This window comes from Ilyonectria robusta, assembly GCF_021365365.1.
Source record: "Ilyonectria robusta strain PMI_751 chromosome Unknown BGZ61scaffold_17, whole genome shotgun sequence".
Lineage (NCBI taxonomy): Eukaryota > Fungi > Ascomycota > Sordariomycetes > Hypocreales > Nectriaceae > Ilyonectria > Ilyonectria robusta.
Window position 1 is genome coordinate 125,560 of NW_025764451.1, and position 23,321 is coordinate 148,880.

General features: G+C 49.4%; 10 protein-coding genes across 10 annotated transcripts; 5 read left to right on the top strand and 5 right to left on the bottom strand.

Annotated features, from left to right (window-relative positions):
• Positions 1-539: 539 nt before the first annotated feature.
• Positions 540-1,110, bottom strand: BGZ61DRAFT_456361 (uncharacterized protein). Its single transcript, XM_046246507.1, has one exon. The coding sequence runs from the start codon at positions 987-989 to the stop codon at positions 801-803; it is 189 nt and encodes a 62-aa protein (XP_046100999.1). The 5' UTR covers positions 990-1,110; the 3' UTR covers positions 540-800.
• A 717-nt stretch (positions 1,111-1,827) lies between these two features.
• On the top strand, positions 1,828-3,548 carry BGZ61DRAFT_395372 (uncharacterized protein). The gene is made up of 2 exons (XM_046242923.1): positions 1,828-2,349; positions 2,399-3,548. The coding sequence occupies exons 1-2, from the start codon at positions 1,880-1,882 to the stop codon at positions 3,411-3,413; spliced, it is 1,485 nt and encodes a 494-aa protein (XP_046101000.1). The 5' UTR covers positions 1,828-1,879; the 3' UTR covers positions 3,414-3,548.
• Positions 3,549-4,496: 948 nt separating this feature from the next.
• Positions 4,497-5,411, top strand: BGZ61DRAFT_358724 (uncharacterized protein; the record flags this gene model as incomplete). Its single annotated transcript, XM_046240996.1, has 2 exons — positions 4,497-4,792; positions 4,841-5,411. The coding sequence occupies 2 exons, from the start codon at positions 4,497-4,499 to the stop codon at positions 5,409-5,411; spliced, it is 867 nt and encodes a 288-aa protein (XP_046101001.1).
• Positions 5,412-6,025: 614 nt separating this feature from the next.
• On the bottom strand, positions 6,026-7,430 carry BGZ61DRAFT_359169 (transmembrane amino acid transporter protein-domain-containing protein; the record flags this gene model as incomplete). The annotated part of the gene is made up of 2 exons (XM_046241045.1): positions 6,026-6,082; positions 6,159-7,430. The coding sequence occupies 2 exons, from the start codon at positions 7,428-7,430 to the stop codon at positions 6,026-6,028; spliced, it is 1,329 nt and encodes a 442-aa protein (XP_046101002.1).
• Positions 7,431-9,265: 1,835 nt separating this feature from the next.
• Positions 9,266-10,553, top strand: BGZ61DRAFT_520057 (uncharacterized protein). The gene is made up of 2 exons (XM_046252431.1): positions 9,266-9,487; positions 9,550-10,553. Exons 1-2 carry the CDS (start codon positions 9,436-9,438, stop codon positions 10,239-10,241), a joined length of 744 nt encoding a protein of 247 aa, XP_046101003.1. The 5' UTR covers positions 9,266-9,435; the 3' UTR covers positions 10,242-10,553.
• Positions 10,554-10,947: 394 nt separating this feature from the next.
• BGZ61DRAFT_496157 (uncharacterized protein) lies at positions 10,948-11,682 on the bottom strand (the record flags this gene model as incomplete). Its single annotated transcript, XM_046250982.1, has 1 exon — positions 10,948-11,682. One exon carries the CDS (start codon positions 11,680-11,682, stop codon positions 10,948-10,950), a length of 735 nt encoding a protein of 244 aa, XP_046101004.1.
• A 1,813-nt stretch (positions 11,683-13,495) lies between these two features.
• Positions 13,496-16,019, top strand: BGZ61DRAFT_590536 (Six-hairpin glycosidase-like protein; the record flags this gene model as incomplete). Its single annotated transcript, XM_046256635.1, has 8 exons — positions 13,496-13,523; positions 13,576-13,758; positions 13,815-14,692; positions 14,749-14,978; positions 15,042-15,196; positions 15,245-15,711; positions 15,785-15,859; positions 15,913-16,019. Exons 1-8 carry the CDS (start codon positions 13,501-13,503, stop codon positions 16,017-16,019), a joined length of 2,118 nt encoding a protein of 705 aa, XP_046101005.1. The 5' UTR covers positions 13,496-13,500.
• Positions 16,020-16,800: 781 nt separating this feature from the next.
• On the top strand, positions 16,801-18,465 carry BGZ61DRAFT_358438 (uncharacterized protein; the record flags this gene model as incomplete). Its single annotated transcript, XM_046240964.1, has 1 exon — positions 16,801-18,465. One exon carries the CDS (start codon positions 16,801-16,803, stop codon positions 18,463-18,465), a length of 1,665 nt encoding a protein of 554 aa, XP_046101006.1.
• A 472-nt stretch (positions 18,466-18,937) lies between these two features.
• On the bottom strand, positions 18,938-19,867 carry BGZ61DRAFT_535261 (uncharacterized protein; the record flags this gene model as incomplete). Its single annotated transcript, XM_046254254.1, has 1 exon — positions 18,938-19,867. The coding sequence occupies one exon, from the start codon at positions 19,865-19,867 to the stop codon at positions 18,938-18,940; it is 930 nt and encodes a 309-aa protein (XP_046101007.1).
• A 1,009-nt stretch (positions 19,868-20,876) lies between these two features.
• BGZ61DRAFT_520060 (uncharacterized protein) lies at positions 20,877-23,196 on the bottom strand. Its single transcript, XM_046252432.1, has 4 exons — positions 22,905-23,196; positions 22,134-22,815; positions 21,246-22,074; positions 20,877-21,183 (listed from the first exon to the last, which is right to left on the bottom strand). Exons 1-4 carry the CDS (start codon positions 23,119-23,121, stop codon positions 21,079-21,081), a joined length of 1,833 nt encoding a protein of 610 aa, XP_046101008.1. The 5' UTR covers positions 23,122-23,196; the 3' UTR covers positions 20,877-21,078.
• Positions 23,197-23,321: the final 125 nt, after the last annotated feature.

A 23,321-nucleotide genomic window follows, 5' to 3' on the forward strand; every position in this document is an offset into this window, starting at 1 on the left:
TTCCAAATCTGCAGCCGCCAACAGCTTGGTCTACTTGATCCGAAGGCTGCCTTTTGATTATAAACTGTTCACTTTATTCGGGTCCATATGTTACCAGAATACGTTAGTTCTAGAGCCACTACTAGGGTATAGACTGCCGTTGTATGCTGTGCTCTTGGCGTCAAAGACAATGCCTTTCAAGATTTTACGAACCCTAGCTCATCAACTATTACATTTCCCTCCGCGGCTATATTTGCGATCCAACCAAGGTCATCGCCTCCGGAGCCGAACCCTCGCGCGTCTAACCGGTCAAGGGCGAGGCCTTTGACATGACTGCCATCAAACCCTTCGTCACCGGCTGCGACGTGATCGTGTGGGCCTTACTAGGGAGAGGGAGCGATGAACTCAGACGCTTGGGGCCACACGACGACGTGAAGGCGAAAATATACAAGATGCATGCAAAGAACCCGGCTGATATTTTTAGTTACATGTCACTGTAAGCTTCGCGGATCGATCAGTCGCAGAGTAACTACCTGTTTGGGATTTGGTTCGGGCGTGGTGTAGGGTAGCTCTCCCACCACAACTGCCAAACAGTGAAGATTGGAATGGAAGACAACGCACGCATTATGTCCTGGACCCCTGATCCGTAATCCAAAACTCCCGTTCTCTAAAATTGCGTGTGACTGTAACGTCTCCAGCCGTGTCCCGTGAGACAATGCACAAGTGATCCTCCCGAGACGCATCACGCACCGCTCACAACCCAGGCGTCGCCCCGAAATAGGGCTGCGCGACTGAATGGCCTCTCTGCGGCCCAATTACACTCACGAAGTCGCCCTCCGTGCAACCTCAGCCCCGAAGTTGCGGGTGAACGATTGGCCGGGGTGGTAGGGATGCATTCTCGTCAGCGTCGGGACTTTGGACCCCTGCATTAGCAGTGCACATTGGGTGCAACGTTGTGGGAGAAAATAGGTCCCGAATGCACCGAGCCCAATAGAAGTCGGAGGCCCCATCTGCCGTGTAAGTTGGAGCTGGCTGGATGCTCAACGACTGGCCGCCCTGCCCGTATCGCTCAGCTTTAGGTCTCAGGTCAGCGGCGATCTCGACATGAGCGTCACTGATCGTCTCCGGTTGGTGTCGGTATTGCCACGCGCCTAGTCTGCTTTTCTGGCCAGCGTGCTAAATGCATCTTATTTTCTCACTGCTTCACGGCCGCTACTCTAGTTCCTCGCTGGCGGTGAATGGCCAGACCGGCTTCCCCATCTTCTCACGGCGACTCCGGGGCTGAAGGGTGAAAGGCCAGGGTCTAGGCCCTCCGCGGACACGCCTGAAGACAGCACGGCAGCAAATTAGCGTTACATGTCTGGCATTAGCAGGCCCGTGACATCATGTTCTAGGCTATATATAGGGTCCGAGCTAACGGCTGTCCATCGTCATTTCGTCACGCTAGCTGATGGCCACTGCATCGAGCACGGCGGAAATTGCCCCCTTGCGTTTGGGTACGAATGGCTGCGAATTGGCATGCTGACCGAAGTCTTTTCCTGTGTCGTGGCTGCAGCTGAAGGGTGGTGAGTCTTCACCAAATTCACCCAAGTCAGAGTGTGGCTTTTTCCCACCAAAACAGAAACACCAAGACACGGCTCTTCGTTGGTGCTCTCGGGACAAAATTGCCGTGCGACGATGCTAGTGGGAAACGAAGCGTTCGTATACGGCGCCGCACAGCCCGCCTCCTGCGGGTCTCACCCACGGCCTTTGGGAATACGGTCTGTGGACTAGAATAGCGGCACAGCGCAAAACAAGCTTGAATTTAAGGGACCATGATGCCGCTCTCAATCAGACTGAGTCTTGGCTCAACGCATTCGTCTTCTCGCCGCGTCTTCACTCTCGCTTCTCCGTTGCAATCATGTTCCTCACTCGCCTCTCGTGGCTCCTGGCCGGCCTCGCTCTGCAGGCGTCGGCCGTGCCAACCAAGCGCGATGCCATCACCAGCTGCCTCACCAGCTCCAAGGTGCCCATCGACGTCAAGGGCTCGGCCGAGTGGACGCAGGACGGCACCGCGTACAACCTGCGCCTGCAGTACCAGCCCGTGGCCATCGCCGTGCCCACGACGGTTGCGCACATCTCGGCCGCCGTCAAGTGCGGCGTCAAGCACGGCGTCAAGATCAGCGCCAAGAGCGGTGGCCACAGCTACACGTCGTGGGGCTTTGGCGGTGACGATGGCCACTTGGTGGTCGAGCTGGACCGCATGTTCAGCGTCAAGTTGAACACAAAGGACAACACGGCCAAGATTCAGCCCGGTGCGCGTCTTGGTCATGTCGCGACTGAGCTGTACAACCAAGGTAAACGGGCTATTTCGCACGGCACGTGCCCAGGGTAAGTTATCAGCTTCAAAATAATGTCAAGAAGACACTAACAACTGTAGTGTTGGTGTTGGTGGACATGCTCTCCACGGAGGCTACGGCATGGTCTCTCGCAAGTACGGACTCGCTCTAGACTGGATCAAAGGAGCCACCGTCGTCCTCGCCGACGGCAGCGTCGTCCACTGCTCAGCAACAGAGCGTTCCGGCCTCTTCTTCGCCGTCCGCGGAGCAGGCTCCTCCTTCGGCATCGTCGCCGAGCTCGAGTTCAACACCTTTGCCGCTCCCACCCAGCTCACCTACTTCGACATCGGCCTCAACTGGAACCAGCAGACGGCGGCCAGCGGGCTCAAGACGGTGCAGGACTTTGGAAAGACGATGCCTGCCGAGTTGACCATGCAGGCCTTCATCTCCAAGAATGGCTACAGCCTCGACGGCACGTACGTCGGTGACGAGGCCGGCCTTCGCAAAGCTATCCAGCCTCTCCTGACTTCGCTGGGAGTTCAAGTTAATGCCCAGACTGTCGGATGGCTCGACTTGGTTGCCCACTTTGCTGGAAATGTAGAGATCAACCCGACCAGTGCCTCTTACAACGCCCACGACACATTCTACGCCACCAGCATGATTGTCCCTACCGTCTCTGCAAACCAGTTTACGTCTTTCGTCAACTACATCTCCACGACAGGCGCCACCACCAGCCACAACTGGTGGATGCAGATGGACCTCATCGGCGGCGACCACTCCGCCGTCTCGAAGCCCAAGACATCCGACACGGCCTTCGTCCACCGCGACAAGATGCTGCTCTTTCAGCTCTACGACAGCGTGCCGCAGGGCCAGCAATACCCGTCCGACGGCTTCAACCTGCTGAAGGGCTTCCGCCAGAGCATCACCAAGCCCTGGTCCACCAGCAAGTGGGGTATGTACGCCAACTACGCCGACTCGCAGATGACGGCAGATGTCGGACCGCAGCTGTACTGGGGCAAGAACCTGCCGAAGCTGCAGGGAATCAAGGCTGTCTATGACCCGAAGAACATCTTCAGGAACCCCCAGTCGATCCAGCCGATTCCGCTACCTAAATAGGCATGAGTGCGAATGAACGATATGGATATGATGAATGATATAGGAATTTTTTTTTTAATACCTGCATTAAGAATGGGATCTAGAGATGGCGTTGCATATAATATAATGAAGAAATCAAGAAATTAAGATGTTTAGTCCAAGCCCTCATAGTAAACTAAGTGCCCAGTTGAGTCCCTGCACAATGTGTGTTATAAGAAATAGATGGGGTGGCTGTCTATCCTGGTCCCCTGATTCGATACTGTGGCAACGTGGAATAAATTTCCCTCTACAATTTCGGTATCCGGTCTATGGCGGACCAGCTGCTATAGTCTAGCCATCATTGTAATTTGACACTTTGCATCCCTGCCACTATCACTCTGCGTAAGATGGTATCGGCCCATCTGACTATTGGGGGCCGATACCACTGAGTTTCCATACTTTCTCTTACAGAATTTATTCGGATTCTGGTAACTCATGTTGTTTAAATATGCTAAGCTTCTGCTGACATAGTTACGTTTAGATCAAAACTCACTGGGATGTCTCATATTGGACTGTCTCGTGGCGATCACAAAAGACGACTTGAGGGTGCTGTGGCCTTTCTTGCTGTATGTGCAATTTAATTGCTAAAATCAGTGCCTACAGATGGCTGCCTCGTGGACATGAGGAGTGTCAGTCTGAGTTCTGGCTGAGGAAGTGGAGGCAGCGGCGAGAAATTCGCAGTTTTGGGTGGTCGCTAGACTAGCGAATAACCCTCTTCTGACTCCTCTTTTCGAACCTTCTGTTCAGTTTTATTCCTTGAATCATAGCATAGGTTACAACAATAACAAATGATAGCTAATAGGCTTATCGGCGTTAGGCGATAAGTTGTGGGCAAAATGTATGGGTCAGCGACGTCATCCCATTAAAGAATGCTAACGAAGGCGGGATTAACGGAGAAAGACAATAAATCCGGAGAAGAGTAATAGTCGGAGGCCCGGGGTAGAGGTGGGGGGCTTGGGGATATGCATAATTAACCCATCCAGTGGTTGTTAATAGCTTATATATTTCGGGGTCATTGCCGCATTCGAGAACCTTTGACATTTATCCCCATTCTCCATTTTCACCATGGCAACTCCAGTTTGGTTCATCACCGGAGCATCAAATGGCCTCGGCCTTCTCCTCAGCCTAAGGGTTCTTGCGGCCGGCCATAAGGTTATTGGCACAGCGCGCAATCTGGAAAAGTCCGCGGAGGCTATCCGTTCCATTGAGCAGGCCGGGGGATATGTCATTCAGCTGGACATGACGGAGACCCGGGAGAGCATCATCAAAAAAGTGCAAGCGGCCGAGAAGAAAATTGGTGATATTGACTTCCTCGTCAACAATGCTGGCTACTCTGTCCTAGGGCCAATCGAGTTCTTCACGTACGGACCTATCTTTCTCAAAAAGAGCCTTGACTAATTCGATCACAGTGAAATTGAAGCCGAGACTCAGATTAGAACCAACTTATTTGGGCCACTTTACGCCATCCAAGCTGTGCAGCCCGGTATGAGGGCTCGCCGATCCGGAACCATTATCAACATTAGCAGTGTGGCCGGCCAGGATGGCCTCCCGAGTTGTGGACTCTATGCGGCAAGCAAATTCAGCCTAGAGGGGCTGAGCGAAGTCTTGGCCAAGGAGATGAAGGAATTCGGCATTTCAGTCTTGATTGTTGAGCCGGGCGCATTCCGAACCAACTTTTTGAACGCCAGCACCATAAACGACATTCCCATCGACATCGGATACGAGGGGACTGTTGTTGAAGACGTAGTCAAAAAGTTCGAGAGCGCCGATGGAAAGCAGCCCGGGGATCCTCAGAAGGCAGTCAACATCATTTTCGAGGTTGCTACTGGCGAAGGGGCATCAGGTCACCTGAAAGGCAAGGTGCTCAGATTGGCCCTAGGAAAAGATGCGTTTATTCGGACACAAGGAAAACTCGACTCGGTCCAAAATGACTTGAACAATTGCCGAGAAGTTGGCACATCGACTGACATTGATGGTTAGCGGGACTCGGGTACGAAGCATGCGGTCAACACGAAGCATGCGATAAGTTGAGAGGCGAGGGCACTGGGAGGCTGTCGTTACCTTTGGTTCAATTCAATCCTGAAGGTCAGCAGCTATTAGCCGGCTTAATACGGACTAGGCCGTCGCCATCGCAGAGAAATACATATTTTTGACACAGGAATGATGTCCTACCCAGAACGCCTGTGGCTGTATTAGAAGTAATACGCAACCATCAGGCTTTTGTATGCACAATAAAGGCCGTTATGCAGAGTTATCCACATCCTCTTCAGCCTATTTTCTCGGCGAAGTGAAAAAGAACCGGATAGAACAAAGTGATGCGTAGACCGTAAAAAAAGTCTCGAGATAGGGGGAGTCACATTATCACGGTAAACTCTCCGAGAGTAGCAGTCGACGGACCCAGTAATGTAGGGCTTAGTCAAGACGACGGCGCTTCCAGTAAAATATGAAGGAATGTCTTCGCAGGAATTGGTTCTATGCTGTTTTTAGACTTTTGAAGATGAGTCGAGCAATAGGCTGTCACCTCGTGTATTGTACATCGATTATGCTATTGATACATGGTAGGATATCGTATCCAGAGTTTGGGCTGAGATCTTCTAATGGGCAGCACACGTGAATGGCATACCAACGGCGCCGTCGCGAAATTTGGTAACCTGGAAACGTTGTTAATTACAATTTTTGAAATGAAAAGCGAGAAGACAAGAAGAATGTGAGCGTAGGTGAACTTACCAATCCCGCTATACTAGCATAACTTCCGCATGAGAAAACAACGATCCCGATGAGGAACACGATGCCATTGCTGATGCTGGCTATGAGGTTCTTTCTCTCATACCATTTGCCCTCCTTGAGAAGCACAAACCACATAATAGGTGGAATGTAATAAGAAAACCCGGAAACGAATAGAGCAGAGATGATAGATAATAGGTCGGAGAAGATGGGAATCGCCTCCGACACAACCCATGCAAAGACAGAAACCAGGCCAACAAGTGTAAGCCAAGTAGCCCAGCCCTTCTTGGTATTGACGTATCGAGCCGCAGAGTGCTGGTACATCTGCCCGTGAATATACCGGCAGACAACCGTAGTGTTGATCGAGCCTGAAATAAAAATGACAGGAAACGCGATGCCGAACACAACTCTCGTGAGAAGCGGGCCTGCAGACAGCAGTGCGGGTGACTTAACATCCTGGCCGACAAATGCATAGATGATTGCGCCTGTCAATGTGTAGATGGCAATCTCAACAACAGCAATAGTCTGGATTGACTTTTTGAAGTCTGATGGCGTGTGGAGTTCATCCATAAAGGACGGCTGGGCAATAGCAAAGGCATATGCAAAAACAATATTTGTAACAGCTGAGAATGCCTCTTGGAATGAGAGATCCGCCTTTGGCCATGCAGACCAAGGGACTGCAGATAGACCGCCAGGTTGGTTGGATGATTGGATGCCTGTTGCAATCATGGTTACTCCAATAGCAATGATAATAGAAGCAAAGTCTATATATCCTAGGATCGCAATCTCAGAGAAGGATGGAGGGATAGCCAGCAGTAGCAGAATGACCATAGACACAACACCAAAGACTAGAGAGCAAATATTACTCTCTGTAATAGTTGTGAATGCAATCTTCCCAGTCAAGCAGTGCGAGCCAACCACCAGGATCAGTTGGATGACAAAGGCAATGCTGAAGAGGTGATAGCCGAAGTTCCCCATCATGAGCCGGCCTATCTCGACATAATGCTTTGCGTGGGGGAACTTGAGCTTCACTTCACCAATGGTGTAGCTGCCCTGCATGGCTGCAAGACCCAGGAAGACGCACATCAACACGCCGGGGACCATTCCCAAGATGGCAAAGGCAGACGGAAGGCTCAGACTGCCAAGTGCGATGGCTTCAACGATCAAAATGAGGGCCAGTCGTTTCCACCCGAGGCGATGAAACTGGGCTTCGCCCTCCTCGATACTTCGTTCGGGTTCGTCATTGGGGTCGAGTTTGATACCGGCTTTTGACATCGTCAGCTCCGGACCGGTGGCCGAAGACTTATGATTGGGATTCTCGATTGTCGTCATCTTATCGGCATCGATTTGCAGCGACGCGTTCTCATGTGCCAAACAGACACGTCCAGCCAACTCGCCACGCGCTCAACTCCAGCAAGGTTGAATGAAGGTCCACAACATGGCCCCACTAGGGTATGGCCCTCTTTATTTCAGCACGTCCCTAGAGTAACGAGTGAGTTGATGGGATGACTTTTAGTAATGAGATCAATTAGCGAAGAGCAAAAACATGACACATCGTTGGATTTAGCGAGTTGGGAACGGCAACCAAATGAGGCGGGTGTGCTGATGGGGCAACATAATATCCGAAAATTGCCGGAACTAGATGTAGGTGAATCCACTCTGCTGTTTAGTCCAGTCAGTGCTGGGCCATATAGGCCACGGAAACTTGCATTAAAACGCAGCAAAACACTGCACGATATATTTAGAAGGGGTCCGCTTCTGGACGATCTAACCGCGATGAGTAGGCTGGTGGGGAGGAAGCTGTAGCGTGGTGGTGCCGCATGTCTCACTGCCAGGGTGATGATGCATGGAGCAGCTCTTGGTTTTCAATAAGGGACATACGGGGTGAATGGTTCGTCTAAAATGGTAGTTTTATTGCCTGGGTTCTTTGCCGTATTATTCCTCACTTTTTTCCGGATAGTCGTGAGCTTCGGATGTCCCTTCACGCTAAGCGAGCTGGGTTCATCGATCTGGGTCCACGAATTGAAGAGTTACAAGGGCACCAGGTGGTATTCTCTATCAATGGCCTAGCCACTGGATTGACATGAGCTCGGATGACAAAGGACCTCGAGTTGAATCAACGTACTAACCCAAAGAACATAGCCTTCAAATAACTGGCTTTGCGTTAGGTGAAACATAATTACATATAGCCCACTACAGCGGCAATCTAGTCTGAAGAGAGGACTGACTGAATGGGACAACTGAGGATTGGCAGAAAAGTCTGTACGTAGTTGTTCTTTATATCTGACGAGATCTCCCGTCAGTCTATAAGACAGCTTCACGTCTCCTCCAAGCACATACGACCATAGCTCTTAGAAAATACGGGATCCCGTCCGCTCTCCCTTAGTCAAGCTGAGAAGCGGCGAATTAGTACTCGGGTCGGTGACGACCGGGGAATCCTCGCTGTTGTATGTTTTTATTTTTGTAGTTTCATTTTTTTTGTGGGTTTTCAATGCCATCTTTTATATGGTTCTGTTGGTGGACCCAAGGTCGGACCCTTGTTCCGACTTGTCCCGTTTTACGCCTGAGATACTAGGCATACGGGACAGAGGTGATCGCCCCTGCGACAGACCGTCTGTCTCATATAGCTATCCTAGTTATCATTGGAGCCTCAGCTTATCACTATGTCTTGAATCCGTTCATGTTCAACATAGCAAGAAAAGGTGGCTAAAAGGGTACCGATTAAATGGTCATGCTTTCTAGCGTGCACCAATGTTTTGAGGGGGCCTCTGCGAGACATAAAGTACAAAAATATCCTGCGCCTTGTGAAGTTTCGGCATTCCCGGACTCCGATAAATCCCAAGATGGCAGAAAATGCTGAAGGCAACGATGAGGACAGGGGCTGGCGATTTATCACCCTGCATTATTAATTCAGTCGAATGACCGAGTTTGACAATTAATAAGCCCGGCGAGCCCAGATAGGAAGTTTGGTGTGACTCTGAGGGCCAGTGGGGGCCATCGGATGAGCGCAAATGCCGAACACCGAGCGTGGATTAGAAAGCCGACAATGATGTCAGCGTGCCAAGAATTGCATGTCCCATTTGGATAATACGCGCTGAGAATCTATATATTGAGAGATCAATTTTGCAGAGATTCTGGTTATGCACACGGATGAGGCGTAAATCAATTTGACACCTTCTTATATCGTCTCGCCACGCTCTCCCGCCTGCCAAAATTGCCCTGTCGGCGTGAATTAATTCAACAACCTAGCACTGGAATTTACCGAAACACTGTGATTACGATGTCTCTCACAAGTACAATGACCCCCGCAGCGAGCTGGGACATTAGCAACAGTACGATTGTCTAACTTCTTAATTTGCCGCTACGAGCATTGGGCCTTACATGAAAACTTTAGGGGATAGATCATTTGCACCGCACTATACGCATCGTGTGAAGCATAATTCAGCCACTGCTACAGGCCCGAAAATCCGCGCGGCAAAGGGAAGAAATTCGTCGAAACAACTTCAACAACTGGAAATTCTCTATAATGAAGCAAAAAATCTATTCCATCAATCGACATTATCGCGATCGTTCCAAATCATGCTGCAAGCCAAAAGCCGTCCGAGGGTGACCAAAGTGGTATCTTTGGGTCTTGGTAGTCTTGGACCATCCAAGGACCAAACACGCCGCATTAAGCAACTCGTCATATTCCTTAATATCGCTTCGTATCTAGACGCGTCCTCAAGCGAAAATGACGCAGTTGCGCTTTATGCTCAAGATCCAAACTTCACAAAGACAGACGAAGAGTTCCTCGGAAGCCTCGGCATCCGGGTACTCAAGACACCCTCCGCATCCGATCTTGGAGAGGCAGGCAGCATGATTGATGGAGAAACAATTGTCTACAGTCCGTTTCTGACTATTGACGCATACATACAATTGTTTGCACCTCTGTCAGCTAAATCAATGGGTGTGTCCGGTCCAGACGCTGTTCTGCCTGCATTAATCGGCGACGACTTTAATGCTTTAAAGATGAAGTGGGAGAAGCGCACAGCAGAACACAGACAAGTCGACGAAATAATGAAGGAAATCAAGGCCAGGGACTACTAGCGACGAGCAGTTGGTGGTGGAGGGTTTTGGGAGGATGCAGATAGTCCTTTTCCTATGGCATTTTATTGGAGGCAGTCATCTGCTGGACAGAGAGTCCTCGCAGGTGATCAAAGAACGAAGGTGGTCGCTAAGCCAAGGAGGCAGAAGCTTTAATGGACGTCCACGGAGGAACGAAAACAGATCCGAGAACCGGAGACAACAAAGCGAGGATTGATGGTCATAGATTCTGAGCGATTTTGGGCATAGAACAGCATTGGCGTTGGACAGGCACACGAAACATGATAGAATAATTTTCAGCACGTTGGATCCTCCACCGATCGATTCTCGCCCCAAGTCGAATCCCTAAGTTTTGCGACTCACTTTGTGATAACACGCTTAGAGGATCATAAACTAAAACACCTTAAATATGATATAAAGGTACAAAGGAACTACTCGTCGTTCAAGAGTGCAGTGTTATTTTTGCTTGAGTCCATCAAATGGTTCTGCGCATTACCGTTGCCAAACCCAATTTGTTATTGAGCAAAACCCCGAGGATACAGCATCGTAGATCGCCCTTCGGCTTGCTAACTAGAGTTACAAGGATCGTTGCTATCGTGGGTATGGAGGCAAACTGAGAATAAAGGAAAGAATCAGATAAATGGACTATCACTAGCACGAAGGTAGTTTGGGAGTGGCGACTTCAATCGTCCTCCATATTTTGTTCCAGTTACGCCCCCAGTTCTTCCAGCTCCTTATACTCCACCACTCCATCAAACTCCTGCAACTTGGTAACATTCTTGAGTCCTTTGGCTGTCGCAGAAACCATCTTACTGAATGGCGTGCCATTCTTGAAGTAGACTTCAACATTAGGAGCGAACCAGTTGAGATCCAAGAACTTCCGGTCCACCGTCCCCAGGTTAACATGAAATAAGTCCGTGACATCCTCAGGTACATTTCCGTCGTGACAGAACTCAGGCAGCAGATGGAAGTGGAAACAAACCGGAGTTCCACAACGACCACAGAAGCTACGAGACCAGTCAGGTCCGCAATCGATGCTATGGAAGAAACGCACCCATGTCTTGCTCTCTTGAGTAGCTCGAAGGACATCCATGGCGGGGATATATGGAGGCCGATTAGAATCGGCTTTTTCAGCGTCGTAGTCATCGGCCATGACGTCCAAGATTCGGCCAGAAACAATGGTAGATTCGGATGACGAGGAGAGGGCCGACACGGTCAGCATCGGGCCCGGGATGTCAATGACGCTCACGGCCAGCGAAGAACCGGTGGCACGACGACAGTCGTTGCAGTGGCAGGTGAGAGCTTGCGGGAGGCGCACACCAGAAGAAGGCGGAGACATGGGATGTTGGGGACGGTCCTGGATGGACGGAACTGCTAGGCGATAGCGGATTGCACCGCATGAGCAACCGCCGGTGATGATGTTTGCTTCGTCAGGAAGACTCATTTGAACGTTTCTTTTTGGGGAATGATGATGATGAGAGGTTTGTATTGACTTGAAGTCGTCGGATTGAGCTACAAAGCTATCCTTCAGCTATCTTATAGGACAGCCGGACGGTGCCTCTGCATGTCTTCAAATCATGGTATAATTGCATGTTGAATATGCCTAATGGCTTGCCGTCATCTTGACCGCCACAACTGTAAGTGGCGCTCGTAGTTTAGCGGGCCAAGGAATCTTGGCACCATAAGGTCGAATGGTTGTCCGCCTCAGCTTGTCTTGGCAGTGGAGGCAGCTGTTCTCACAGCAATTAACTCGGACCGTGAATTTAGACTTGAATTCAGTGTTGAAAAGCTCACATGGAGGTTCGAATTTTAGATTGACGCTGTCATACCCTTCACTACGGTCCATGGAGCCCAAGCGCAACCGAATGATTTATTCACCGTGGTGCAGCTTGCAGGGCACAACTGTTGGGAAATGGCAAAGCAAAATGAATTCATCGCAGTTCATGACAAATTGTCATGAAGAAAAGGTTCAACAAAAATGAAGAGTTGGCCAAGACTGGACCTCGACTCCGCCGAGCTCATTTCGGAGTCCACGGCTACGCTTTCGCATACAAGCCCTGCCCCGTAAACCTTCATCACACGAATCCATTCTAACGGATCAATCAAGGGAGACCTACTATATATCACAGTCATCTTACGCTTCCAGGCATCGATGAGTTCTGATGATAAACACGGCTCATCTTATTATTGTTGAGCCATAAAGGTCGCAATGGCCACTATCGGGTGGTGGTAATAGCTCCCGTAACATTGTCTGTGCTAGGCGTTTTGATTGTTTACACCGACTTAATAACAATTTACAGTGTAATTCTAGGTCATGCACTCCAGGTTACTGAATATGAGCGTCACAGTGGTCAGCGCCGGTAACTAGGTACAGGTGAAAGGTCCTCCACCTAGTTCAATGTTTTATTATTGGTGGGTTAGGGGATTAAAACATGAATACGGATCAAGATATTCTTAGTTCATATAGATATTAACAACCATAAACAGCCACTTCACGCCTCTTTCTACAAGCAGATATAATAAGAGATTCGAGAGAGTGTCAGAATTTTTCTCAATCGTTACAGGGATCTCCTGAGGTAACAGAACCTCCACAAGTATCAAGAAGATAGCTACCAATATAGAACAGAAGCCTGGGCAGCAAACTTAAACTTCAAATATTTTCTTTGGCGCAGAATGTGGATATATGGTAGATTCACTTTACGAATAAATGGCGATGTAGAAATGCCCAGCAGAACACGACAGAAATCATCTCCTTTCTAATTTCGTGTGCAAGGGTACAAATATGCGCCGTCTTTCACTAGACGAGTGGTTTCTATAATGATCTGATTGGAGGAGTTCATTTCCCCCGTGCGGGGGATCAGCGCTTTGTGGTCTGAGCCATGCATGAGGCACACTGATCACACCCTCCGTCGCCGACGATCCTCCTTATTCCCTTGAGCAAACGGGATTAATTACGGCGACCCTCGCCGAATTCGAGTGCATAATGGTGAGATGGTCAAAAACCCCCACCAATGAGGACTTCAATTGAGCAACCCTAGGCCTCCCCGCAAAAGGATAATCCCCATGTTGCGGGGCTTGAGCCTTTTAGCCGTGGAGGTCATTAAATAAACATGAACAGATGCTCAATTTCATAATCTAGTCGAATCAAACAAAGCATATGGTCGCCTCGCCTGAATACTTTGGTTCTATCATCTACGTTTACGGCGAGATTAGACCCGTGATGGCTATCACTACAATACTCTCATGGGTGCTCTTGGCCTCTATGGTCCATGGAAAAATTGATAGGTGAGGTTAAAGTAACCTTTGACTCAGCTCATGGCAAACTCACGTATCGAAGGCACCGTATTGTATCGGAGAATAATGTCGTGCGAACCAGCCTTATCGACAATAAGACAACACCTCTCCAAGTAGGTAATGGCAATTTTGCCTTCTCTGTCGATACTACAGGAATGCAGACATATCTCCCGTTCAATACAATGTCTGTTTGGGCGTGGCATAACGATACAATGCCAAAGGGCAGGTACTATACCCTTCTTTATTGAAAGTTTTCTGATACTCACTAGTGACAAAATGCAGTATCAATGACTATACAGGAGTGCCTGTACTCACTCATGGACGCAATGTCTCGTACGAAGTTCCCGACCCAGCCCTCCCCGATGTAACGCAATGGTTAATTGGAAATCCCAATCGCGTCAACCTTGGTCGAATCGGGCTGAGGTATAATAATGACACTCTCAAAGCCGACAAAATCTCAGACACATATCAAAAACTTGATCTTTGGAATGGAACGATTACCTCTACTTTTAAGGTTGACGGCTTCGACGTCAGGATCGTGACCCAAGGCGACTTCGCTTCGGATGCCGTCAGTTTTAAAGTTGAATCCGAGCTGGTTCAATCTGGCGACCTAGCGGTGGAAATGGATTTCCCTTACCCACCAATTCATACCACAACATACAAGTATGAAGTATTTGCCGGTGTCTATAACTTCCCAACCAACCACACGACTAGTATTGTGCGTCAGCTCTCGGAAAATGTGGCACATATTCGACACGAGATGCAGGAGACCAAATATTTCGTCAACTTGCGTTGGCCCAAGAAGTCTCCTCTTTCTCTGGACAGATTGGAGCCTGCCAACTCGGATGCAATCACCGCTCACCGGTATACCCTTTCTCAGTCGGTTCATGGGTCAAAGACGACGCAGTTGTCTTTCACTGCTCATTTTTCACCTTTCAAAGCAGTCCCAGACACTCCCAAGGCGATTATGCAGAAAAACCGTGGCGATTGGAACGACTATTGGAAAGAGGGCGGTTTTGTTGATCTTACGCAGTCTTCCAACCCGAACGCGACCGAGCTTCAACGCCGTATAATCCAGTCTCAGTATCATGTCCGAGTTAACAGTGCAGGTACGGGGCAACCGCCCCAAGAGAGTGGTCTCATGAATAATGGGTGGTATGGTGAGTGGTGAATAATTTTCTTCATCGTTGAAATACTTTGTAATAACTTTGAACAGGCAAATTTCACATGGAGATGGTTCTGTGGCATTGTGCTCATTGGGTCTCATGGGGCCGGGAAAAATACTTTCACAATATCTTCCCAGCCTTGTATGAGTCGCTGTTGCCAAGTTCAATGGATAGGGCCAGAAGGATGGGATGGAAAGGCGCCCGGTGGCCGAAAATGACCGAAATCCTTACCGGTCGAAGCTCACCTGGTACTATCAATGGCCTGCTTCTGTGGCAACAGGTTTGCATCTCTCTCAATACCTCAAGGCCATAGTTGAAGACTAATGTGTCGTGTTTTTTGTAGCCACATCCGATGTACATGGCCAAATTGGCTTATAAGGCACAGCCGACCAAGCGGACATTGCAACGCTGGGACCCAATTCTAGAAGCCACTGCAGATTATATGGCTTCCTACGCGTGGTATAATCAATCCTCTGGATACTATGACCTTGGCCCCCCGTAAGAGCCATTTCATAAACTAAGAAAATCCCAACTAACGTCAATTAGAGCCTATGGAGTCACAGAAAATACACCTCCTACGCAGACTCTCAATCTCGCTTATGAGATCGCTTATTGGCGATACGGTCTCGATGTAGCCTGCAAGTGGAAAAAGAGGCTGGGGCGGTCGATTCCCGATTCCTGGTCAGATGTTGCCAGCCGCCTCGCTAAGCCGCCGCAGATCGATGGGTTATATACGGTCTATGAAGGTCTCAATGCCTCTTGGTGGGAAGATCCTGCACTTATCGGCGACCCGCGCAGCCTCAACATGATGAAGGGATTCCTCCCAGATGCTTCCGCTGTTGATGAAGAAGTTGCACGGCTGACGGCTGACAAAATCTGGGACATTTGGCCTGACGCCAAAATTCGCGGTTGGGGCCGGCCGGTTTTGGCAATCAACTCAGCTCGAATTGGGAACCCGGAAAGAGCCATTCATCACTTGACTGCATACGACTATTGGAAGTTTGATGATGCTGGTAAGTTTAGCCGCGCCGCAACGCTCTGGCGTGGTCCACGTCACAAAATACAGCTGGGCTGACCGCTTGCTAGGATTCGCCATTCGCGGCGGGGATGGTGGAACACCACCTCCATTTATGCCAGGTAATGCCGGGTTATTGCTAGCCGGTAAGATCGCCAATGTGACTAGCAAATTGAACTTGAGACTAAATTTTGCGCAGTTGCGTACATGGCCGAAGGATGGGATGGATCTTCGAGCGACGCGCCAGGCTTTCCGAAGAATGGCGAGTGGGTAGTTGAAAAAGAGAACCTTCGCCAGGCATTATGATGATGGTTAGTAGTGTTAAACATTTGTAGAATTTGCATTCATTCATTATCTACAATATCTTTACTCTGATTGTCACTCTTGAACAAGAGAAATAGGAGCATCCCCAGCTTGCCTTTCGTACACTTCCTTGGCGACTCGGAGACAACTTATCCGCACTTCCGGGTCTGGCATGCCTCGCCGCCTAGTCTCCCTTCTAACCGCAGTCTAGGTGAGAGTTGTATTAGTGTAATATTCACAAACTCCACTTACTTTATACTAATTTAACTTCCATCTGTTCCTTTGAGAAAATTAATTTACGACTATAAAATTAAAATAAAAAAATAACTTTAATATTTTTTAAAATATAATTATAAAGTATACAATCATAAGACTAAATAAAAAAAAGACTAAAAAAGCTAGACTGAAATAGAATATAGCTATTAGAGCTGCTGGGTCTGCTAGAAGAGGCTCGGCATCAGGCTGCTTGATGAGATATCCGGAGGCGTAGGGTTTCTGGGCTGAAGGTTGACAGGCGAAACTTTTGTGTGTGTGTGTGTGTGTTGGGGGGGTTGGGTTGGGTTGGGTTGGGTTGGGTTATTATACATGAAGGTCATCTTACTTTAATTCACTTCGTTGGGCAACAGAAAGACTGCTACCTCATAGGTAAGCAGGCAGCGGGTGGATAAATCTCGGTTGGATGCCGGCCACGGGTGAGATTTGTCAGGTGATAAAAGATGACAAGATGCCTTCAGCTCTCTGTGCCTCTTCAACCCCTCACATGATAAAAACATCTGCCTCCGCAATGAGTGACATATTCCGAGACACTTTGCCGCTTCTCCCTGAGATTTGGGAACCGATATGTTCTCACTTATCGGCACAGGACGGCCTACTCTGCTTAAGGCTCACGTCATCCCAGCTGAACCTTATAGCATTGCCGTACGCCTTCAAGTCTCTCCACCTCAAGGCTTATGGCACATCGGCGGAGCGATTCACCACTATCGCCAAGTCAACCAAACTTCGCGGCTTTGTTCGAGAACTCACAATCAACACCTCGATTGGCCCTGGGTTCGAATACCACGCCAACGGGACCTACGATATCCCTAGTCCCTTCCTGAACGCGCTTCCGTACTTGCGCTGCTTCAGTAAAATTACTGCACTGCATCTGCGGTTCAATGAGTTCTGTGGCGATAGCATTCGGGGACGCTCCTCAGTGAAAATTGAGGAATCTTGGGATTTCCGATACAGCGTGCTTGACACCATTTTCCATTGCATTACGGGCATTTGGACGCAGCGAAAGCAAATCGAGATCGACCAGCTGGTGGATCTCGATGGATACGAGCCCGAGTACCCCAACGATGATCTAGGTATCCCTTCAGACCAGGTCCTACAAATCAAGCAACTCACAATTTCCAATCTGGCCGACTACCATGATTCTTATTTCTATTCATCTGAAGCCTGGAAGAAGTTTTTGTGTCTATCCAGCCTTGTGGATCTCAAACTCGTCCTCGCTACCGAGATTGATTCCGCTGAGCCAGAACGATCTGTTTTCTTTGAGGAAAAATACGAAATGTTCGACAACCTGCCACAAACGTGGTTATCCCCAAGCCTTGGTGAGAATCTGCGATCTTTGTCGCTTTACTACCAGGGCTATTGGGGTTGGTTTCCCATGATGGACTTCCGAAAGACCGGAGGCGACTCGCCGTTTCCACGGCTCAAAGTCCTGGCGCTTGGCAAGTATGTCTTCAGTGAAGGATGGGAGATTGATTGGTTCGCATCTGTCGGCAAGAACAACGGTAGCCACGGACTGGAAGAGCTTTATCTCGATGACTGTCCCATTCTGTTCCAGTCTCGTGATCTGGGTATGAACCGTACGGCATTGGGCGCAAACCCTCACCAAGCTAGTACACGCGACCTCATAGCCGCACACTCGAGTCCTGTCGTGTACAAGCACACGATGAGATGGCACCATGTGCTCTCCAGATGGGCAAATTCTATGAGAGGGCTCAGAATATTTAGGATGGGCCTAGCTACCTTCGATGCAGCTCAAAGGAAAGAGGCGTTTGCGCATCTCGACGAAGATGGGTTGGACCAGCGCATTTTTCACAATATTCGCAGAAACCTCGCGTTTCCTTCGCCTGTGGACGATATGAAGGGCCATGGGCTATATCTAGCGGGTCAATGCCTGCATGGTACAAAGATTTCACAATGGCGTTCAGCGCGGATGCAGTACGTCAAGTTTGACGTGGGAAAAGGGCCTTCTCCATACCTCGGGGCTTGCGACAATCCCAGCTTGTCTGCTGACGGATGTGCGCCGGAGGAGGGCACAGTTGCTAGAGATGACGCTGCTTACGAGCGGCTCATAGTTGCGACTAGGGTTCGGGCCCTCAGATCAGAGGCAAGAGGTTTGTCAATGGCAACACACTCACCAGATAAGTCTTCACCATTCAACTTCAAGAGCGGCCGGTGATGGTGGTGCCGGTCTACGACAAGAATGGGATGCCCAAGCTTTCCATGACACTTGCAACAACCCACACGAGGCGATTGCAAAAGTGAAGTGGGATTCGAAAAGGCAGTGTGTGTGAAGGTTGCTTGGGACTTCAGCCAGCACAACCAACCACGGGGAGGAGAGGACGTGTCGCTGAAGAGGGAGAGCGAAGGGGGTCAGATAAATGATCTGATTGATGAGTTGGCGCTCAACCGGTGGCTCCAGAAGATACAAAACATGGCAGTGTGGAGACTTTTGAACAAAAATTGACTTGTCGTTGGCTTCGGAGGACCTGTCGAATTGATGAACGGAGATGGGTTTCGTATTATTCAAATAGTACAAGTGCAACTAAGATTCGGCCCTGGTGTTGAGTAGTGAACAAATCAAACCCTGACTATCGCCAACATTAAAGAAGCTTACGTATAGATTCTTCATACCATGCCCGCCAACCCTGTTAGTCAAGTTGTTCCAGCACACTTGCAGTCGGAGCAAAAAAGGTCGACCCAGTCACCGGCGTTGAATAGTCAAGAATGCGATCATGCAACCCAGGCGGATTTCCAATGAACATGCGCTCCATCATTTTCTCAATAACCCACAGCTTGCGTGAATATCCAATAAAGTACGTGCCGAATTCGCTAGAACCTGGCGACCCGAACGGCATGTTATCCCGGAGAATGTCGTGTTCGTTTCCGTCCTCGTCTTCTAGCGTCGCTAGTGTCTTGTGTGCTTGCTGCTGGCCTTCCTCGGCATCGTCTAGCTCGATGTTGTCAATTTTGGTTCGGCCGATAATGGCTTCTTGCTGTTCCGTGGAAAGGGCCTGCCATGCTTTCAGATTGTGAAGGTATTTCTGAACGACGATGTAGCTGCCTCCTGCTGCGGGTCTGTCGTCTGATTCGGTGATGAGGACGCTGTCCTCCACGTCAGAACCGACTGGATTTGCGGTGCCGTCAATGAAGCCCAGCAAGTCCCGAGCATCAAAATATCGGAACCCGATAGTCGTGTCCTCCATCTTCACTGCGTCTCCAAGCAGATCCATGAGCTGCCGCTCAAACTCAAAACAAAAGTCCCTCCTCTCAGACCGGATATGAAAGATCAAGTCTCCCGGCGTGGAAACGGCAGTGTGAGCAGCGCCTCGCACCTCCGGGAACGGATGCAACTCAGCTGGCCGGGGGAGCTTCATGAGACCATCCCAAACAGAGGCCCCAATGCCGACGATGCAGCTGAGGTTGGCAGTGGGACTCCGAATAGAGACATTCTTGATAATGTCACTGACCTTTGACAAGGCCTTCCGGATCTTGCGGACCGAATCGGGCGTGTGTGTGGCCGACACAACGAGGAAAGTTGCCGATGTGGTGAGGGGTGCGTCGACGGGTTGAGGGTTCATCGTTGAACGTGCCTTTGAGCTAATGGACCGGGATTGTAGATGAAAAGTACTCGCTGAAGGAAGCCGTTTTTTATCTACTCTGAGAAGTAGGAGGACTCGCTGATGTTGTTTGTATAGCTTGGTAGCCATGTGTTTCTACTTGTTGTTCGGTGAGTAGGAACGGTGTCAGGCTCGGCAGACAGGATGTTATCCAGGTGTGCATTGTGGCGGTGGCCAATCCGAGAGAGTGTATTACTAGTCCAGCCGGGTATTAGGACCCGCACCACCTTTGGCTTTGTCAAGTAGTGTGCATATTGTGGGGAATAATTAACGGATGTACGGCCCGTGATGTTACAACGTGTGAGAGCGTGTAGCATCTTGGAGTCTGTCATGTTCTGTGCTAGACGATTATGATCTAAATTTTCTCACATTTAGATAAAGAAATGCAACAAATTTACATCTGTACAGAGAAAACTAGCAACAAATAAATATACACGAATCTATAGACAATTATTGCCCATGTGGTGTATTGTTTTCATTGTCAATCAATTGTGATACTACATCGGGCTACGTCGCCGAGAGATCGCCGAGCGTCGCCGGCAGGGTCGGGCGCTAATGCGTCATTTCCACGCCGCCTTCAAGTTCCTCTCAAACTACGTCACCTCCGAGCTTACCAATTAGAGCTACTGGAGCTGCTAGAGGAGGCTCGACATCAGGTATAAGTTATTGGGGGCGGAGGGTTTCTGGGTTGCAGGTTGACTGCTCAGGCGAAGGTTTTGTGGGGGGGAAAGGTTATTATATATTAAGGTTATACTCCAATGCACTTCGTTGAGCAACACAATAGTCAGAGAGACATAGAGCTGAATAAGCTAGCTGTTAGAGTCAATAAATTCGTTGCCTTTATTTCAAGAGACTTTAAGAGACCTTTGGGAGACTTTTTACGACCCTAGTTACAATCCTTTCCAACCTCAATCTTCTACTTCGCCAATTCACGGGCTGCGTCCGGCCTTGTCGAAGACTTGCTACCATTCTTTTCTGCGACCGACTCCGACAGAGCATCCGATTAGATGCTTTCCTGTTAGGAGACATAAGCCTCAGATCAATCCGACCATATATACAAAGTCTAGTGCGGCTTCAGGCCGACCTAGCAAGACGCCTGTGCGACGCTGTTCTTTGCACCCTCTCCAGGAATAGCAGATGAATCGAGTGTTGACTATTGACCGTTTCCACCGCTAACGGACTCTCAATCGTTTAGTAGAGCAGAAGTTACAGCGAGGTTGGCTGCAGCGTGAGCAAGGATCAACACTGACTCTGATGCCTGCTTGCCCACAATTGCACTAAATGGGTTGTGAGTTTTGTATCCAGACTAGTATCATCCGCTCGGTGGGGAGACACTTACACAGTCCCAGATCCAAGTACCGGTAGGAGCCCTGCCCCCCTTCCGTCTTTGACTTCGCGATTTTTCCCAAGGTTCAGAGCTTGACTTGATATCCACTTTTGGTGGTTTTGTCTTATCATCTGTTTTGGTAGCAGTCTTTAACTCTTGCATTCTCCGTGCTCCAGAGATATCCAGTGGTCGTGGATTGCAGTCCTTACAAAGGTGTTCAAAGCTTTCCCTCAGTGCCTGCTCGGGGTAGTCGTTGTAGTAGCAGTCGATATGCTGCCAAGTTGCACACGAGGGACAGTAAATAGTGTTATCGTCAGGTTCTGGGTTTCCACAAATGCATTTGATTGTAGAAGATTCATTGTCAAGTTCTTTTAGCCTCCTGACACATGTGCTCCCACTACTTTTGCATGGCGTACACTCCCCATCGGGTTGTGATAAGTCCGTAGTGCATCGTATTTTGAGCCCGCAACATCTGTCACAGGCGCTGGTTTTCCGGGTCAGCGTTGTGCTATGGATCTCTGGGTCGGAGTCGGCGTCAGAGTCGTGGTCTTGTAAACTTTGAAGACTTGCTTCTGAGCTGGCCTCCTCGCCGTCCTCGTCCGCATTAATTGGCAGAGCTGATAAAGAAATCTCTTCAAGATGGCCGGCCAAATGACGTGTGATTGCTATTTGCCCTTGTCCGGTGGTTTCGAAGCATAACGGACATGTTTCAGGTTCCCAGTCGGGCTCATAGTGCTCAAGGGCAAGATGTGTTGACCATTCATTGCGGTTGTGGAAAGCGAGCATTCCACATTTAGTCTCAAGACACAGGTACGGCTGGAGATCCGAGTACAGATGGCGCCTTAAATATTCAGGTTAGTTTTGATAGAATTACAAGCAGAGTTCAAGAAGGACACCCACTTCCATGCCGAGTTATTCGTTATTCGAACAACTTTGCCACAGGCGACACAGGGAAAAGCCTCCCCTCGCTTCGCCTCATCGGTGAGTGGCGGAATACGTGTCTTTTGACCATTAGAGCCACTGTAGGTCATTATCGTCTCGGCATAAGAGCTCTCTGTTGGCAAAGATGTGCCCAGGCCTGAATCGTGGAATTTTGAGTCAGCGACCGTTTCATGATCCTCCTTGGCCGTACCAAGTTGCTGCTGCTCGGCCTGCTCGGCATGCTCATTTTTGAGTCGCTGTTCTTGGCAAGTCTGGAATCTCCACCAATTTGCGTATCCCAGTCCCAGGACTAGTGAATGATCAGCTCGAGGGAACCGTTGCTCAATCTTGTCACAGAACGCTTTTTGAGGGGTCCAATCAGCCACCTCAGGCTCTTTCTGCTTCTGTGATGAGCGATCAAAGACAGGGTTTCTTATGAGAGGGTTTAGCTCCGTTAGACATTGCACATCTGTTCGTAAATCCTCGACAATTTCGTCAATAGTATCTAGCCCAAAGTCCGAAGATCCATCGCTCGAAGAGTCGGAACTTGTGTCAGTGGCATCATGGATCAGATAGGACGCTTCTGCAGTCATGGCGGTGAGACGTGGCTCCACCATATCCAGCCTTTCCACTTTGTCTTTGACAACAAGAGGTGTGAGTCCTGTCGGTTCAGTTAGCGGTGGTGTACCCCCGTATTTGCTGCAAGGATTAACGTGGGGATGTTGTGAGCACCACGAAATAGTGACCTACTTTCCAACAATGCGTTCGCGATGCTCAACAAGATCTTAAGAGAAGATCGCCGAACTTTTCGTGACTTGGCAAAGATCTCGTCCAGAGAACCATCTGTAACGCCCCATGCGTCTGACCACAGAACCATGAGCGAATACGTGCGCTCAAGACTCATGCGAACAGGTTTTTTTATGTCAACTTCCTTGGATATATGGCGAAGTATTTCCTTGTAGAACATGAGCACAGCATTGCAGAGTCGAGCGTTGGCGCTGATATCGCCCACCCAATAGCTGCTGGAGATGCTTTCGTCCCGCCATTCGTGGATGGCCCTGGTAACATCGCGAGACCCCGCAAACGCGGACATTGGAGGATGCACCGGCGTTGGGCTCGTCCTTGGGTTCTTTGTTGTTGGACTCTTCATCTTGTGAGATTGAGATG